General features: G+C 38.2%; 1 protein-coding gene across 4 annotated transcripts in view; it reads left to right on the forward strand.

The window, feature by feature from the left end:
- ZNF169 (zinc finger protein 169) overlaps positions 1-18,290 on the forward strand; it is a 73,296-nt gene that overhangs the window by 4,728 nt on the left and 50,278 nt on the right. For all 4 annotated transcript variants that reach the window (XM_037056222.1, XM_037056223.1, XM_037056224.1 and 1 more), the window contains exon 2: positions 5,553-5,640. In XM_037056222.1, coding sequence (XP_036912117.1) covers positions 5,608-5,640 — 33 coding nt within the window. In that variant the 5' untranslated portion in view covers positions 5,553-5,607. The remainder of the gene's footprint in view (positions 1-5,552; positions 5,641-18,290) is intronic.

Below are 18,290 nucleotides of genomic sequence, written 5' to 3' on the forward strand. Positions count from 1 at the left end.
ATTTTCTGTTTTTCATTAAATCTGGTTTTATTTTCTTCATGTATTTTCAAGCACTGTTATAAGATGCACATACATTTACCTTTGGTATATTTTTTGATGCATCAGCCCTTTTATTATCGTGAAACATCTCTTTGTGCCTCTGGTAATATTTTTGTTTTGAAATATACTTTGTCTGGTATATTGCCACTCCAATCTTATGCTTACTGTGTGCATTTATGTCTTTTTCCATCTGTTTTCCTTGAGCTAACCTGTGTCTATATTTAGAGTGTGCTTTTTTAAAAAAGATTTTGTTTATTTATTTTTAGAGAGAGGGGAAGGGAGGGAGAGAGAGAGGGAGAGAAACATCAGTGTGTGGCTGCCTCTCACACACCCACAACTGGGAACCTGGCCTGCGACCCAGGCATGTGCCCTGACCAGGAATCTAACCCACGACCCCTCGGTTCACAGGCTGGCACTCAGTCCACTGAGCCACACCAGCCAGGACTAAACTGTGCTTCTTGTGGATGGCTTGCTTTTTTTTAAATCCAGTCTGACAGTCTGTGCCTTTTCAATTAATTGGGTTTATTTCATGTAATTATCAGTATAGCTAGATTATGTCTCTACTTTTATTGTTTGTATTTCATTTGCTGCCTCTGTTTTTTGTTACTCCTGCCTTCTTTGGGTCAATGTATTACTTTTTGGAATTCCATTTACCATATTTTTCAGATTATAAAATGTGTCCCCCCAATTTGAGAGGAATAATGGTTGTTAATGCCACCGTTGAGTTCTGTCTTCATTTACATTGGTGAAATATTATGTTGTTAAATATTTTACCACATTTTTTGCTTCAAAATTTTTTTTCTATTTTCCTCTAAAATCTAGATGTGTCTTATGGTCTGAAAAATACAGTAATTTAAATTGCCACTTAACCATAGTGCTTTGCATTTTTACTTTTTATTTTTAGTGGTTGCTCTAGATATGACAGTATAGTGTGTTTTTCTATGTATAATGTGCTCCCATGTGTAATGAGCACCCACATTTTTGGCCCAAACTTTCAGGGAAAAAAATTCATTTTAATTTTTAATTCAGTTATTTATTTATTTATATTTAGAAACAAAACAGATAATCATAGTCCACAGTATTATTTTGCATACAGATATTGTTATTGCATTCTAGAGTTATACTTTTAATGCATAAGCATAAATAAAAAATTAAAAGCATTTATATTGATACAAAATTAGTACTACCCATGTATAATACGCTTCCTTATTTTTCCCTAAGAAATTTGTGCAAAGAAGTGTGCATTATGCACAGTAAAATACAGTACATCCATAATGTTTCATAACCTACTTGGAGTTAATATTATACTAGTTCATGTAAAATGAGGAATCTTGCTGTCTTTATTTCAAGGTTTCCATTTAGCATCATTTTTCTTTAGCTTGATGAAACAGACCACTTCCTGTAAGGCAACTCTGCTGGCAATAAATTCTCTTGGTTCTCTCATTAATCAGGGGTAATTTGGAAACTGCTGGATCATAGGATTATTAGGCATTATAGGAAACCGCTTTACAGTTTCCAAACATCACTGTATAATTTTACACTTCTTCAAGCATTGTAAACATGTTGTATTTTCTTTAATTCATTTTAGTTGATAAAAAGTTTATTATCTGTTTTTTTTACTTTTTTTCAATCTTTATTTTAATTATTGTCTTTCACTTTTGACATTATTTATATCTACTGTTCAAAACTCCATAGAGCTGTGGCAAGACATCCTTGCCCTCTTCCCGATTTGGGGGAATTCATTCAGGATTTTATCAGTAAGTGTGGTATTAGCTCTCTGTATTTTTTTAAATGCTTATTAATTTAGCTGAGACATTTTCTTCTGTTACTATAGTTCACTGTGCATTTTTAATCATGCATGGCCATTGAATTTTGTCATGTTTTTTTCTGCATCTATTGAGGTGGCTTTTCTCCTTTATTGTTAATGAAAATAATTATGTTGATTGGTTTATGTATTATTTTGTTATTTTTATGTTTTATAGTTGTTCCAGTTATTTCCCTTTTTACCCTCTAGTCTCAGCTTGCCCCACATTTCCATAGTCATTCCTAACCCCATTGTCCATGTCCGTGTGTCCTTCATATATATATTCCTTGATTAATCTCTTCACCTTCTTTCAAACACTCACCTTTCCCTCCACCATCTACCACTGTCAGTCTGTTCTGTGATTCTATGCCTCTCATTCTATTTTCGTAATTAACTTATTTTGTTCATTAGATTCCTTTTACAAGTTAGATCATATGATATTTGTCTTTCACCTCCTGGCTTATTTCACTTAGCATGATAGTCTCCAGTTCCACCCATGCTGTCAAAAAGGTGGGAGCTCCTTCTTTCTTTCTGCTACATAGTATTTCATTGCATAAATGTAGCATACTTTTATTGTCTATTCATCTACTGATGAGTACTTAGGCTGTTTCCAACTCTTGGCTATTGTAAATAGTACCACTATGAACATTGGGGTGCATAAGTTCTTTTGAATTGGTGTTTCAGGGTTCTTAGGGTATATACCCAATAGTGAAATTGCTGGGTCAAAAGGCAGTTACATTTTTAGTTTTTTGAGGAAATTCCATACTGTTTTCTACAATGGCTGTACCAGTCTGCTTTTCCACCAACAGTGTTATAGGGTTCTCTTTCTGCCACATCCTCACTAGCACTTGTTTGTTGATTTATTAATGATAGCCATTCTGACCAGTGTGAAGTGGTATCTCATTGTTTTTTAAATTTTCATCTCTCTGCTGGCTAATGATATCGAGCATTTTTTCATATGTCTTTGGGCCCTCTGTATATACTTGGAGAAATGTCTGTTCAGGTCCTTTGCCCATTTTTTAATTGGATTGTTTGTCTTTATGGTGTTGAGTCATATGATTTCTTTATATATTTTGGAGAGCAAACCCTTGTCTAAGGTGTCATTGGCAAATATATTTTCCCATATGGTTGGTCCCCTTTTCATTTTGCTGTTGTTTTCTTCAGTTGTGCTGAAACTTTTTAATTTGATGTAGTCCCATTTGTTTAATCTTTCCTTTATCTCCCTTGCTCTAGGGGACATATTGATGAAAATATTACTGCATGGAACATCTGAAATTTTCTGGCCTATGTTCTCCTCTAGGACTTCTATGGAGCCACAACTTATATTTAAGTCTTATATCCACCTTGAATTCATTTTTGTGTATGGTTTAAGTTGGTGATCAAGTTTCATTATTTTGCATGTAGCTGTCCAGATCTCCCTACACAATTTGTTAAAGAGGCTATTTTTACACTATTTTATGCTTCTCCTCCCTTTGTCAAATATTAATTGACCATAGAGACATGAGTTTATTTCTGGGCTCTCTATTCTGTTTCATTGATCTATGTGTCTGTTCTTATGCCAGTACCAGACTGTTTTGATTACTGTAGCCTTATAATACAGTTTGATATCAGGTATTGTGATCCTTTCTGCTTTGTTCTTCTTTCTCAGAATTGCTGCAGCTATTCAGGGTCATTTATGGTTTTATATAAATTTCTGAAATGTTTGTTCTATATCTGTGAAATGTGCCATTGGCACTTTAATAGGGTTGCATTGAATCTATAAATAGCTTTGGATAGTATGGCTATTTTGATGATGTTAATTCTTCCAAACCATGAGCATGGTACATGCTTCCATTTGTTTGTGTCTTCCTTAATTTCTTATTTCAGTGTTGTGTAGTTTTCTGAGTACAGGTCTTTTACCTCCTTGGTTAGGTTTATTCTTAGGTACTTTATTTTTCTTTTTGCTGTATCAAGTGTGATTTTTTTCTCCTGATTTCTGTTTCAGATATTTCGTTGTTGGTGCACAAAAATGCCTTCAATTTCTGAATATTGACTTTATTACTACTGTTTTGCCAAATTCACTTGTTAAGTCTAGTAGTTTTTCATTGGAGTCTATAGGGTTTTCTAACTACTCTGTTATGTCATCTGTAAACAATGACAGATTTACTTCCTCCTTTCCAATTTGTATGTCTTTTATTTCTTTTCTTGACTGATCACTGTCAAGAACTTCCAGTACTATGTTGCACAGTTGTGGGGAAAGTGGACACCTTGTTTTGTTTTTGGTCTTAGTGGGAAAGGTTTTAGTTTTTGCCCACTGATTATGATGTTGGCTGTAGGTCTCTCATATATGGCCTTTATTATATTGAGGAATGCCTCTTCTACTGGCACTTTGCTGAGTGTTTTTGTGATAAATGGGTGTGGTACCATATCATATGCTTTTTCTACACCTATTTATATAATCATGTGATTTTTGTCTTTCCTTTTGTGTATGTGATGTATTACATTTGTTGATTTGTGAATATTGTACTATCCTTGCATCCCTGGGATGAATCCCACTTGATTATGGTGTATGATATTTTTAATGTATCACTGGGTGTTATTTGCCAATATTTTGTTGAGGATTTTAGTGTCTATGTTAACTAGCGATGTTGATCTGTAGTTTTCTTTGTTGTCTCTTTATCTGTTTTGAGGATTAGGATGATGCTGGCCTCAAAAAGAATTTGGGAGTTTTTCCTCTTCTTGACTTTTTTGGAATAGTTTGAGAAGTATTGGGGTTATCTCTTCCCTGAACATTTTAAAAAATTCTGAGAAGCTATCCAGCCCTGGGCTTTTGTGTGTTGGGAGTTTTTTTGATTACTGCTTCAATTACCCTAGCTTGTTATTGGTCTCTTCAAGCTTTCTGCTTCTTCTTGATTTAGTTTTGGAAGATTGTATGCTTCTATAAATTTCTCCATTTCATCCAGGTTTTCAAATTTCTTGCCATATAGCTATTCACAGTAATTTCTTACAGTCCTTTGTATTTCTGTGGTATCAGTTGTAATCTCTCCTCTTTCATTTTTGATTTTATGTATTTGGGACCTGTCTTAGTTTTTCTTGATGTGTCTTGATAAAAGCTTGTCAGTTTTGTTTATCTTTTCAATGCATCAACTCCCAGATTTATTAATCCTTTGATTTGTTCTTTTCATGTCTCTGTCACTTAGTTCTGCTCTGGTCTTGGTTATTTCCTTCCTTCTACTCACTCTGAACTTTGCTTGTTGTTGTTCTTCCAGTTCTTGTAGATGTAGGGTTAGGTTGTTTATTTGAAATGTTTCAGTCTTTTGTATGTAGGTCTGAATTGCTATAAGCTTCCCTCTCAAGACTGCCTTTGCTGTGTCCCATAGCTTTTAAGCTGTTATGTGTTCCTTTTCATTTGTTTCAAGAAACTTTTTGATTTCTTCCTTGATCTCATTATTAACACATTCTTTGCTTAATATAATGCTATTCAATCTCATGAGTTAGAATGTTTTTAAGTTTTTTCATTGAGCTTTACGTGCTGTTAAGGGGCATATATTTAATGCATATATGAGCCCTCTCCTGGCCCAGCTATAGGGGCCTTATTTACAGGACACTGATTAAGAATGAGCTACTCTGATGCTCTACTACCTGCCTTGCATACCTCCCCTGACTGCTGCTGAACTGGGATGCTAGATGGAAGGGTACTCCTTCTTATTTCTCTCCTTTTTTCCCCCAGCTCTGCTTGTGCAATTTGACTCTTCTCTAGGAAGAGCAATCGGCAGACCAGGAATATGGCTCCAGGGCTCCTGACGAAGAGTGATGAGGTGAGTCCTGAGATCTTTTTAGCTCTTGCAGGATGGACCCATTGCCTTTTTTTTGTCCTAATACCTTGCTGGTATTAGGCCATATCTGGCCCTGACCTCGGAGATGTGACCCATCTTACCTGGATCCTTCTCTTAGACTCTTCTGCTTTATTCATGCTCATGCATTCACTAAGTAGAAAACTGTGATTGCAGTTAAATTATAAATACAGAACATTTGTGTTTACATGCCTAGCAATTTCCAGGGCCTGATAAAGTGGAGGAAAGTCTTCAAGGGTGGAACTGAATGTACACCCCACCCCTGCCACGATGGAGTTGGCAAGTTGAAGAGCTGAGGGAAGGCATTCTTGTTGAAATGGGACAGGAAGCATCGTGTGTCTGAGTCTGGGTGACTAGCAGGCTATCCCTCACCCTATGGGAAGCTTGGAGCTGCTAATGGCCTTTGGTCACATCAGTTTTCTCTGTGTAGAGTTAAGGGTGCTGAATTGCTGTCACTTGATACTCTTGGATAAATTTAGTGTGACTGGCCCTGTGCTTTATGTTGAAATGAGTTTTCCACTTAAAAACCGGAAGATTACAACTAAAAGTCTGGATTGCCAACTTTTCTGAGAATAGATTATTTCTCACTGTTGTACATTCATGCTCTTGGCAGATGACAAATGCCTGGAGCCAAACAGTGTCTCCACCATGTAGTCACACTGTTGTGCTCCTTGGCCCCAAAGCCAAGGTGCCTGCTTCACTCATTACTCACCTGGCCCCTGGAGCCTTTGCCTCATCCCCTCTGAGCCTGGATAGAGACAGTTGAGGCAGAATCCTGAAAGCCACGCTGAGGAGTATGGACTTAAACTTGAAGTAAACTGGGCTTTGAAGGATTTTGAGAAGGAGTTTGCCATGTTGAAATCAAGAATTTGGAAATAAATACTAATTAAGTGAGTATATATCTTAATAGAAAGATTTTCTAATCTCTAAGACTAGAGAGGATGGGAACTTGTCATTATTTAGTGCAGTTAACATTTACTGACCAACCTAACAGATGCCTGGTGGGGCATTTCTGTGCTGATTGTGTCAGTTACACAAAATAGTATTAACTGTGCTAATTCAGATTTGTATTGCCTGTTCTATAAAGATATCAAAGGTAGATTTTTTCTGCAAGAAGATCTGAATTTGATCTATATATATTATTAATTATGCTATTACAGTTTTCCCAATTTTTCCTCTTTGTGCCCCACCAACTAGTACCCACCAAACCCTCAGGCAAATTCCCCACCCCCAGTTCTTGTCCATGGGTCATGCATATAAGTTCTTTAGTTTCTCCATTTCCTATACTATTCTTACATTCTCTGGTCTATTCTGAGCCAATTTGTACTTCTTAAACCCTGCACCTGCCCCCATTCTCACCCTTCCCCCTCCCAGCTAGTAACCCTTCAAATGATCTTCATATCTATGATTCTGTTTCTGTTCTGCTTGTTTTCTTAGTGTAAGATTCAATTGGTAGTTGTGAATTTATTGCCATTTTAATGTTCATACTTTTAATCTTCTTTTCCTTAAATAAGTTCCTTTAACATTTCATGTAAAAATTGCTTGGTGCTGATGAACTCCTTTAGCTTTACCTTGTCTAGGAAGCACTTTATCTGCCCTTCAATTCTAAATGATAGCTTTGCTGGATAGAGTAATCTTGGATGTAGGTCCTTGCCTTTCATGATTTTGAATGCTTCTTGCCAGTGCCTTCTTGCCTGTAAGGTCTCTTTTGAGAAATCAGTTGACAATCATAGGGGAACTCCTTTGTAGGTTATTATCTGCTTTTTTCTTGCTGCTCTCTCTCTCTCTCTTTTTTTATTTTAACCTTTGGCATTTTAATTGTGATGTGTCTTGGCGTGGTCTTCTTTGTATCCATCTTGTTTGGGACTTTCTGTGCTTCCTGGACTTGTTCGTGTATTTACTTCACCAAATCAGGGAAGTTTTCTTTCATTCTTTTTTCAAATATGTTTTTAATTTCTTACTCCTTTTCCTCTCTTTCTGCCACCCCTATGATTTGAAAGTTGGCATGTTCTAAGTTGTCTCAGAGGCTCCTTAGCCTATCCTCATTTTTTTAATTCTTTTTATTTCTTGCTGTTCTGATTGAATGTTTTTTCTTCCTTATGTTCCAAGTCATTCTTTGGATTCTTGGCTTCATCTACTCCACTGTTGATTTCCCTGTAATTTTTTCTTTATTTCACTTAGGTAACATTCATTTCTGTATGAATTCATTCTGTAACATTCATTTCTTTTTTTCATGTTGGTGAAGGACCCAGTGAATTCCTCGAGCATCCTAATAACCTGTGAGTTGAATTCTGCATCTGATAGCTTATTTGCATTTAATTTAGTTCTTTTTTTGGAGTTCTATTGTGTTCTTTTATTTAGGCCATATTTCTTTGTCTCCTCCTTTTGGCAGCCTCCCTGTGTTTGCTCCTATGTATTAGGCAGAGATGCTTTGACTCTGTGTTTTATTAGTGTGACCTAATGTAGAAAAGCACACCTATAAGTTGGATGGGCAGGGCCTAAGGTAATCGCCAGGGTGGGGCTAACCAGGTTGATGGATTTTCCCATATGGTGTTGCTGCTCTGTGACTCTGTGTTAGGGAGGGCTCAGAAAAGTGACTATGGGCACTGCTCGGCCTCCGGGGTTTTGTCCAGGAGGAAGCTGTTCCCAAGCACTTGCCCTGATGCCAGACACTTTAGTTTCTCATTGTATATCACTGAGCCTCCCAGCTGCTGCCCCAGTGCTAGAGCCCAGAGGGAGTGAGTCTGCATAAGTTATAAGTCCCTTCCTGGCCCTTTAAGTGGAGACTCCTGAGAATCCTTCAAATTCTTCCTCCACCCCAACCCCCACTGATTTTTACAGCTAGAAGTTATGTGGACTTGTCCTGGCACTGGAACCATGGGCTGGGTGGTCTGCTGTGGGGCAGGGATCCCTCTCACTCCTAAGATTTCCCTCCCAATTTTTATGCACCACATGTAGGTATGGAGCCACCCATTCCATGTATCTGCCCCTGATGAATATGACTTCTTTAATTCCTTGGTTGTTGGACTTCATACAGCTTAATTTTTGATGATTCTAGATGATAGTTGTTTTTATATTTTGTAATTTTTGCTATGGTTGTGTGAGGAGGCAAGCCATGGTTACCTAGGCCTCCATCTTGAGTAGCAGTCCTAAACTGGATCTTAATACTGGACTCATATGGTAGATATTTATTTGTTACTGTATAAGTTAAAAATGATTGGTTTTGATATTATTAGATGTCATTGAGAGCTGCGTCCCTCAATTATCAAACCTTTTATATCTTCGAGAAAAATGGATATGTGATGCATACAAATCAAAATGTTCCCTAACGTAACAGGGGAAGCTTTCCTTTTGGGTTTCACTTTACTATTACTAGAGAAGTATTATCTGCCAAAATGGAATTCTGTACCAGCTCACTTTTTCCATCCCTATTCTGACACTTCCTGTGGGATCTTTAGCATACCCTGAACTTAATTCTCTCTGTGACCAACATCTCTCCATATACATTTTTTCCTTTGATTCGCTTCTTTGTGAAAAACTCATGTCAGAACATGAGTATCTGAGTGTCTTAGTTTTTAAGATGAAGTTTCCATACCTTGAAGAGTGTCAGGCATTCAACATACTTGTTTCCTAAAGGGACCACAATCTTAACTTATTTTGAAAGAATGAAAGAACAAAGGGGTTTGTTTTGCTGTTGCTTATTTGAGGCATAGAACTTACATATTTTAGGATTCTTTAAATAGCATTTCCAGATACTTTGTTTTGTGTTAGATCTGAATTATATAGAATAATCTCAACCATACATACAACATGACACTTAGGCATTTCTGCTAAGGGCTTTTGCATTGGAGCAGAAATTGGAATATTGTATTTGTACGTATTATCCCTTCAGATTTTCCTAGCATACACTTACTAACTTCTCCAGCCTCTACCCATCACACGGTGCCAAAACTACTCCCATATTGCTAGATATTTGTTATAGTAGTGTCCTACTCTCAGAACCAAAATCTGTATTAGTCTGCTAGGGCTGTCATAACAAAATACCAAACTTGTGGCTTAAACAACAGAAATTTATTTCTCATAGTTTTCAAAGCTGGGAAGTATAAGGTCAAGTGCCAACTGATTTGGTTCCTGGCGAGGGCTCTTTTCGTGGCTTGCAGATGGTTGTCTTTCTGTTGTGTGCCCACATGGCAGACACAGAGAGCAAATGAGCTCTGGTGTCTTCCCTTTCTTATAAGGTACCACGTCCTATAGGGCCCCACCTTTGTGACCTTACTTAATCTTACATCCTTAGAAGACAATAGCATCCCATAAATATTATGAGTGTGGGAAAACCATTAGTCAAAATTCACAACAGGCATTAGAGAATCCACAAGTGAAAATTTATAGGAATAGAGAGACCCCTATAAATACAGTGAATGTGAAACTCTGAATACAAAATCAACATGAAAAGTCAGTTGTGTTTCTGTACATTTCCAGTGAACTATCCAAGCAAAATTTTTTTCAAACAAATTTTTCTTAAATTCCATTTATAATAGCATCAAAAGAATAAAATACTCAACAGTGCATTTATAGAAAGAAACAAAAGACTTATTTACTAAGAACTATAAAATATTGCTGAAATTAAAGATGACCTAAATGTGGAAAGACTTCCCATGCTTATGGATTGGAAGACTTAATATTGCTAAGATGACAATACTAAATGAAAGTGATCCGTAGATTCAGTACAATCCCCATTTCTGTAAAAAATATTTAAAGATATATTTGGAATCTCACAGGACCCAGAGTAGCCAAAACCAGCTGAAAAAGAAAAAGAAAAATTGAAGGATTCACACTGCCTTATTTCAATACTTAGTGCCAAGTGACAGTAGGAAACCTGGTGTATTGCTATCAGTATAAAAATAAAGATCAATGGAATAAAATGAAGAACTCAGGGGAAAAAAGCATCACATGTGTACATGGTTAATTGATTTTTGTGCCATAACTGTTCAATTGGAAAAGAACAGTCCATACAAGTGGTGCTTGGACAACTGGATGTCCACAGCTAATAGAATACACTTGAGATTGTTGACACAAGAATCATTCAAACTTGTAGAGGATTTTTGTGAGTTTATTTGAGCCAAACTGAGGACAATTGCTAGGAAGCAAAATCTCAACTGACTGAGAAAATGCTCTGGGAAATGGCAGTTTTGCACCTTATTTTGTTATACATTACAGTAAAAGAGAATGTGTAAGTTGTTTACATGAAATCCATCGGTGATATGTTAGGGAGATAGGAGAAATCAAAGCGGGGGAGTGGGGACCTTTGTGATTGGATAAAAAGTAAAATGATAGACGCATGCTTCTTTCATATAGGTGGGTACAGATAGTTAACAGTCAACAATTGACACAATAACAATAACAATAACAATAACAAAAAGGGGATTCGTGGCCACCTTCTGGTTCTATGCCTGTGCTTGAGGAGTTTGGAAAAAGGAAATTATTTTGACATTCCAAAAGTATGCAAAAAAGACAATAGACAAACTCAATTAAGGCAAAGACTAACTTTTATCAGGGAAGATTGAGCCTAGGGCATGCCTACTGGCCATAAACTGCTTTTAGTTGATAAGTTTTAATTTCAGACCACCCTTTGTGGGTTACGTTAGGTCTCTGAGTTTGTAAGGCCACCATGCAGGCCTCCCCTGAGTTTGTCACATTAGTATGTGACTCCTTTTCTTCCATAAGATAAGTGGAACATTAGAGAGCCTTAGCAAAGAAATAGAAGTTATAATGACTAAGTATATGGAAATTTCATAACTGATGAATATAAAAAAAGCTCAGTAGATGAGCTTACTAGCAGATTAGAGGTAGCAGAAATCATTGGACTAGATGATAGAACAACATAAATTATCCAATCTGAACAACAGGGAAAAATAGACTGGAAAAAAATGAACAGAGTCTCAAAACCTATGGGACTATAACAAAATATCTAACATTTGTGCTTGTAGTTTTGGAGAAGAAGTGAAGGACAGGTTTGAAAAAGTGTTAGGAGAATCAATAGCTGCAAACTTCCCAAATTTGATAAGATATATAAACCTACAGGTATATAAAACCAAGTGTGTGACAAACATGATAAATGTACTGAAGTCCATGCCAAGACTCATTTTTTCCTTTTTTAAAAAATGAATGACCTTGGGATGACCTTTTTTTAAAAAGGAATTTATTGGGATGACCTTGGTTCACAAAACCATGCAGATTTCAAGTGTACAACTCAATAAAACACCATCTGCACAGTGCATCATGTCCCCATAGCCCAAGCAAAGTCTTTTCTCTGTCCCCACTCCCCACCTTGCCCACTCCACCTAATCCCCATCTCCTTTTCCCTCTGGTTATCACCACATTGTTATCCTTGGAGACGATGTCTGATGGCATGGAAGGAAGGCCTAGAGGAGAGCTTAGATGCGCAGGACTTCATCTAAACCTGTACCTCGAGAACCTACAAAACTAAGAGCAAAAGGCAGAAATCAATGAAATTGAAAACAGAAATGGAGAAAAAGTGAAATAAAAGCTGCTTCTTTGAAAACAACATTGACAAACATCTAGCAAAATGGCTCAGGAAAAAAGAGAATACAAATGAATTACCAGTATTAAGAATGAAACAAGGGATATTACCACAATGCTGTACCCATCAAAAGAAGAGCAACCCATTTACAAATTTGGAAACTTAGATGGAATAAACTTATTTTTTGAGTAACAACAACTACCTTAACTTGCAATATGAAATAATTGGAACATCCCTATAACTTTTAAGAAATACCAGTTTGTAGTTTAAAAACTCTCACAGAAGAAATCTGTATGCCTAGGTGATTTTACTGTGGATTTCACCACTGCTACATGATTTCTTCCAGAAAATAGAAGATAAGAGAACAGGTTTGAGAAAAAATGGCGGAGGAGTAGGACGGAGCCACTCCAGTTCTCGCACCCATGGGAGAAAATCCTGGCAGATTTACTGAAGAACAGCACAATCAATTCCCCAACCAACAATTCCCCAGCATTTATGAAAATAAGAGACCAGAGATAGTGACGAACCAGACAGCCACAGGTTATTGGGGTCTCAGGCACGCTGGTAAAGACAGAGGCGGACAGGCCAGCGGCCCCCATTGGCCGGCACCAAAAGACCTCTGAGTCAAGGGCAGTGGCAGTGGTGGCGGCAGTGGCAGTGGTGGCGGCAGTGGTGGTGGGACGGCAGCCGTTGGCCAGTGCTTAAAGACCTTGGAGCCGAGGCTGCTGCAGCGGTCGGGGCCCAGAGGCTTCCTCCTGCACCCAGCAACAGGGGCATCTGCCAGAGGACTCATTGGGAGCCCGGCACCTGTGAGTAAAGACAAAAGTGGCAGCGGCAGGGCCAGCTGCCCTCGGCCAGCCCTTAACACCTGGAGCCACCGCTCCTGCCTCATTAGGGGTGTAGAGGCTTCCGTCTGCCTCCAGTGCCATGGAGGACTCATAGGGACCCCAGGACCCAGTGGAGCATTGGGCTGGCTGCGGGGTCCATGGAAGAGCTGGCTCCCTCCCTCACCATCTAGGCGGGGCTGGGTGGCAGAAACCTGTCTGCCTAGGTGTGCAGGGAGGGTGGCAAAGATAGAGGGCCATGTTCAGTTGCAATCTCTGTGGTTGCCAGCCCACCAGCCTGCCAGCCCAGGAAATTTGAGAGGAGCATTGTCCTAACCAGTCAGGTTGGGGATTGGGCTGGGCTGAGAGGCACGCTTTCTGGAGAAGTTTTTACTGGAAAGTGGACTGAGGTGTTCTCCTGTGAAGGCAGCTTGACTTGCTTCTCACCCAGCCACAGAACTGGGAGGCACCAGTATCAGATCCCGTGGGACCCAGGCAGCCTGCTGGGTGGGTGGGCACCCACACCCCAGTCTGGTAGCCTGACTGGCGGTCGGGTATGTGCCTGGGCCTACAACCCAGCCCACAGAGGGGTCCTGCTGAAACCAGAAAAACTGGATTGGACAGTTTGAAACCAACAAGGAAGGAGGTTTTTTTTGTGTTTTTTTTAAACTTTTTTTAACGTTTTTTAAAACTTTTTTCAGTAATCGTATATATTTTTCAATTTTATTGTTGCAGTATCTTTCAGTACTCTGTTCTTCTCCTTTCTTTTTTCCTGTTTTAGTCCTTCTTCCTTTAACCCCCAACTTCTTGCTTTTTCCTCACTTCTCTTGCCCTTTTTTTGTGTGTTTGTTTGTTTGTTTGTTGCTTTCTATACCACTGTAAATACTTCACAACACATCTCTTGGGTCTTAGCCCACTTTACAGGTTCCTGAATTCTTTTACTGTAGTGATTAACTCTACTTGCTCACACACTACACCTATTTACTATTCTTTACTCTCACCTTACATCAAAATCTGACCACCCGCTACCTCACTGCTTTCTAGATAAAACTCACAAGTCTTCTCTCCCCAACAAGAGACTTACCTTTGGTCTATTCTTTCTTAAAAGTGGCAAATTGTGTTGAAGATTACAGTTAACACTGTATAGAGCCTAAAGATCTTCTATCTCTTCTCTACCAGCTGTGACTGTAAATATCATAAAGTACTCTCCTGCTGTCATAAACCATTTTGCCTCCCCCTCCAGCTAATCACACACACACAAAGAAAGGAGTAAGTGGAAGCGGAGAACATCAAGATACCTGCAGGAGGCTGCACCACTGAATTTCACAGGTATTCTACCACAGAAGTTCACACCAAAAACCTAGGGAGTCGGAACAGATCAATTTAAGAAGCTGAAGCTAACAAGAAGAGTCTCATAAGCAATGTGAAGACAAAGAAACAATGCCCAAACGAAAGAAAAGGTGGAGTCTCAGAAATAATGTCAGATGAAAGAGACGCAAGTCAGCTATCAAATATTGAATTCAAAGCACTAGTTATCAGGAAATTCAAAGAACTCACAATGAGCTACCAGAAACTAGAGGGGAGCTACAATGAGCTCTCTGCACACTATATCAACATGAAAAAGGAAATAGAAACCATCAGCAAAAAACAAGAGGAAATGAAGAATACAATTTTGGAACTGAAGAACACAGTAGAAGGAATGAAAAGCAGGATTGATGAGGCAGAATATCGGATCAGCGAGTTGGAGGACACAGTAGAAAGAACCTCCCAGAAAGAGCAAGAAAAGGAAAAGAGGCTAAAAAAGAATGAAGAGGGACTAAGAGAAATGCAAGATAACATGAAACTTAATAATATCCGAATAATAGGAATACCAGAAGGAGAAGAAGAAGAACAAGGGATAGAAAACCTATTTGAAAGAATAATGATGTAAAATTTTCCTAATTTGATGTGAGAAAAAGTAACACGAATCCAGGAATGAAAGAGAGTCCCATTCAAGAGGAACTCAAAGAGGCCCACTTCAAGACACATCATCATTAAAATGCCAAAATTCCAAGACAAAGAGAGAATCTTAAAGGCAGCAAGGGAGAAAAAGGAAGTAACATACAAGGAAGCCCCAATAAGGTTAGCTACTGACTTCTCAGTAGCTATGGAAACACTCCAAGCAAGAAGAGAATGGCAAGAAATATTTCAAGTAATGAGAACCAGAGGCCTACAACCAAGGCTACTTTACCCAGCAAGGCTCTCAATCAAGACAGAAGGCCCAATAAAGAGCTTCCAAGACAAAAGAAGTCTAAAAGAATATGCCTCCACCAAACCAGCTCTACAAGAATTACTAAAATGACTGCTTTAAGGAAAGGAAGGAAAAGAGAGAGACAGAGAGGAACTGTGGTACAAAAATGGCAATGAATAAGTACCTATCAATAATAACCTTAAACATAAATGGATTAAATGCTCCAATCAAAAGACATAGAATAGCTGAGTGGATAAGAAAGCATGACCCACACTTATGCTGTCCACAGGACACCCACCTCAGGACAAAAGACCATCACAGAATAATAGTGAAAGGCTGGAAACAAATTTTCCAAGCAAATGGTCAAGAAAAAAAACAGGGGCAGCAGTTGTAATATCAGACAAAATAGACTTCAAAAAAGGGCCGTAAAGAGAGACCCAGAAGGTCACTTCATAATATTCAAGGGAAGAATCCACCAAGAAGACATTAACATCATAAATATATATGCACCCAACACAGGAGCACCCAAATATATAAGAAAAATCCTAGAGGACCTCAAGAAAGATATTGACAGCAACACAATTATAGTAGGGGATGTTAACACCCCACTGTCAAAAATGGACAGATCTTCCAAGCAAATTATGGACAAAGATATAGCTGCACTAAACAACACCCTAGATGAAATGGACGTAATTTATATATATAGAGAGAGCCCTTCATCCCAAAGAAGCTAAATACACCTTCTTTTCAAATGCACATGGAACATTTTCAAAGATAGACCACATGATAGGTCACAAAATGAGCCTCAACAAATTCAAGAAAATTCAAATCATACCAAGCATTTTCTCTGACCACAAGGGACTGAAATTGTAAATCAACCCCACAGGAAAACTCCCCAAACACCCAAAATCATGGAGACTGAATGGTATGCTATGAAACAACAAGTGGGTCAAGATTGAAATTAGGGAAGAAATCAAAAAGTTTCTGGAAACAAATGAAAATGAGCTTACAACAACCCAAAACTTATGGGACATGGCCAAGGCAGTCCTGAGAGGGAAGTTCATAGCAATACAGGCTTACCTAAAGAAAATAGAAACATTTCAAACAAACAACCTAACCCGAAGCCTCCAAGAACTCGAGGAACAACAACAAAGACAGCCCAGAGCAAGTAGAAGGAAGGAAATAACCAAGATCAGAGCAGAATTAAATGACATAGAGACTAAAAGCACAATTATAAGGATCAATGAATCCAGGAGTTGGTTTTTTGAAAAGATAAACAAAATAGACAAACCTTTAAGTAGACTCATTAAGAAAAGAAGAGAGAGGACCCAAATAAACACAATCAGAAATGAAAGAGGAGAGATTACAACTGATACCACAGAAATAGAAGGGATTGTGAGGAATTACTATGCAGAGCCATATCCCAAGAAATTTGAAAACCTAGGTGAAATGGACAAATTTCTAGAAAAATACAGTCTTCCAAAACTCAATTAAGAATAAGTAGAAAGCCTGAACAGACCAATAACAGCAGATGAAATTGAAGCAGTAATCAACAAACTCTCATCACACAAAAGCCCTGGACCAGATGGTTTCACAGGAGAATTCTACAAAGCATTTAAGGAAGAGCTAACCCCTATTCTTCACAGACTGTTTCAAAAAATCCAAAATGATGGGAAACTCCCCAACTCTTTTTGTGATGCCAGTATCATCCTAATTCCAAAGCCAGATAGAGACACAACAAAGAAAGAAAACTTTAGGCCAATATCGCTGATGAACATAGACGCTAAAATCCTCAACAAAATATTGGCAAATCGCATCCAACAATACATCAAGAAGATCATACACCAGGACCAAGTGGGATTCATCCCAGGGATGCAAGGATGGTTCAATATTGGTAAATCAGTAAATTTAATACATCACATAAACAAAAGCAAAGACAAAAACCACATGGTCATATCAATAGATGCGGAAAAAGCTTTTGATAAGGTACAACACCCATTTATGATAAAGGTACTTAGCAAAGTGGGAATAGAGGGAGCATTCCTCAATATAATAAAGGCCATATACGAAAGACCTACAGCCAACATCATACTCAATGGGCAAAAACTAAAAGCTTTTCCACTAAGATCAGGTACAAGACAAGGTTGTCCACTTTCACCACTTCTATTCAATATAGTATTAGAAGTTCTAGCTGCAGCGATCAGACAAGAAAAGGAAATAAAAGGCATCCAAATCGGAAAGGAGGAAACAAAACTGGCATTGTTTGCAGATGACATGATAGTGTACATGGAAAACCCTATAGCCTCTACCAAAAAACTGCTGGAACTAATAAATGAATTTGGCATAACAGCGGGATACAAAGTTAATATCCAGAAATCAAAGGCATTTTTGTATACCAACAATGAAGCAGCAGAAGCAGAAATCAGGAAAAAAATCCCATTCGATATAGCAAAAAGAAAAATAAAATATCTGGGAATAAACCTAACCAAGGAGGTAAAAGACCTGTATGCAGAAAACTACACAACACTGAAGAAAGAAATCAAGGAAGACACAAATAAATGGAAACATATACCGTGTTCATGGATTGGAAGAATTAACATCATCAAAATGTCCATACTACCCAAAGCAATTTACAGATTCAATGCAATACCTATTAAAGTACCAATGGCATATTTCACAGACATAGAACAAACACTTCAAAAATTTATATGGAACCATAAAAGACCCCGAATAGCAGCTGCAATGTTAAGAAAGAAGAACAAAGTAGGAGGGATCACAATACCTGATATCAAACTGTATTACAAGGCCACTGTAATCAAAACAGCCTGGTACTGGCATAAAAACAGGCACATAGACCAATGGAACAGAACAGAGAGCCCAGAAATAAACCCAACTCTCTACAGTCAATTAATATTCGACAAAGGGGGCAATAACATAAAATGGAGTAAAGACAGCCTTTTCAACAAATGGTGTTGGGAGAACTGGACAGCTACATGCAAAAAAATGAAACTTGAGCACC

Source organism: Sturnira hondurensis, unplaced genomic scaffold, assembly GCF_014824575.4.
Source record: "Sturnira hondurensis isolate 20B ecotype Veracruz unplaced genomic scaffold, ASM1482457v3 Scaffold0008860, whole genome shotgun sequence".
In the NCBI taxonomy this organism is placed as follows: Eukaryota; Metazoa; Chordata; class Mammalia; order Chiroptera; family Phyllostomidae; genus Sturnira; species Sturnira hondurensis.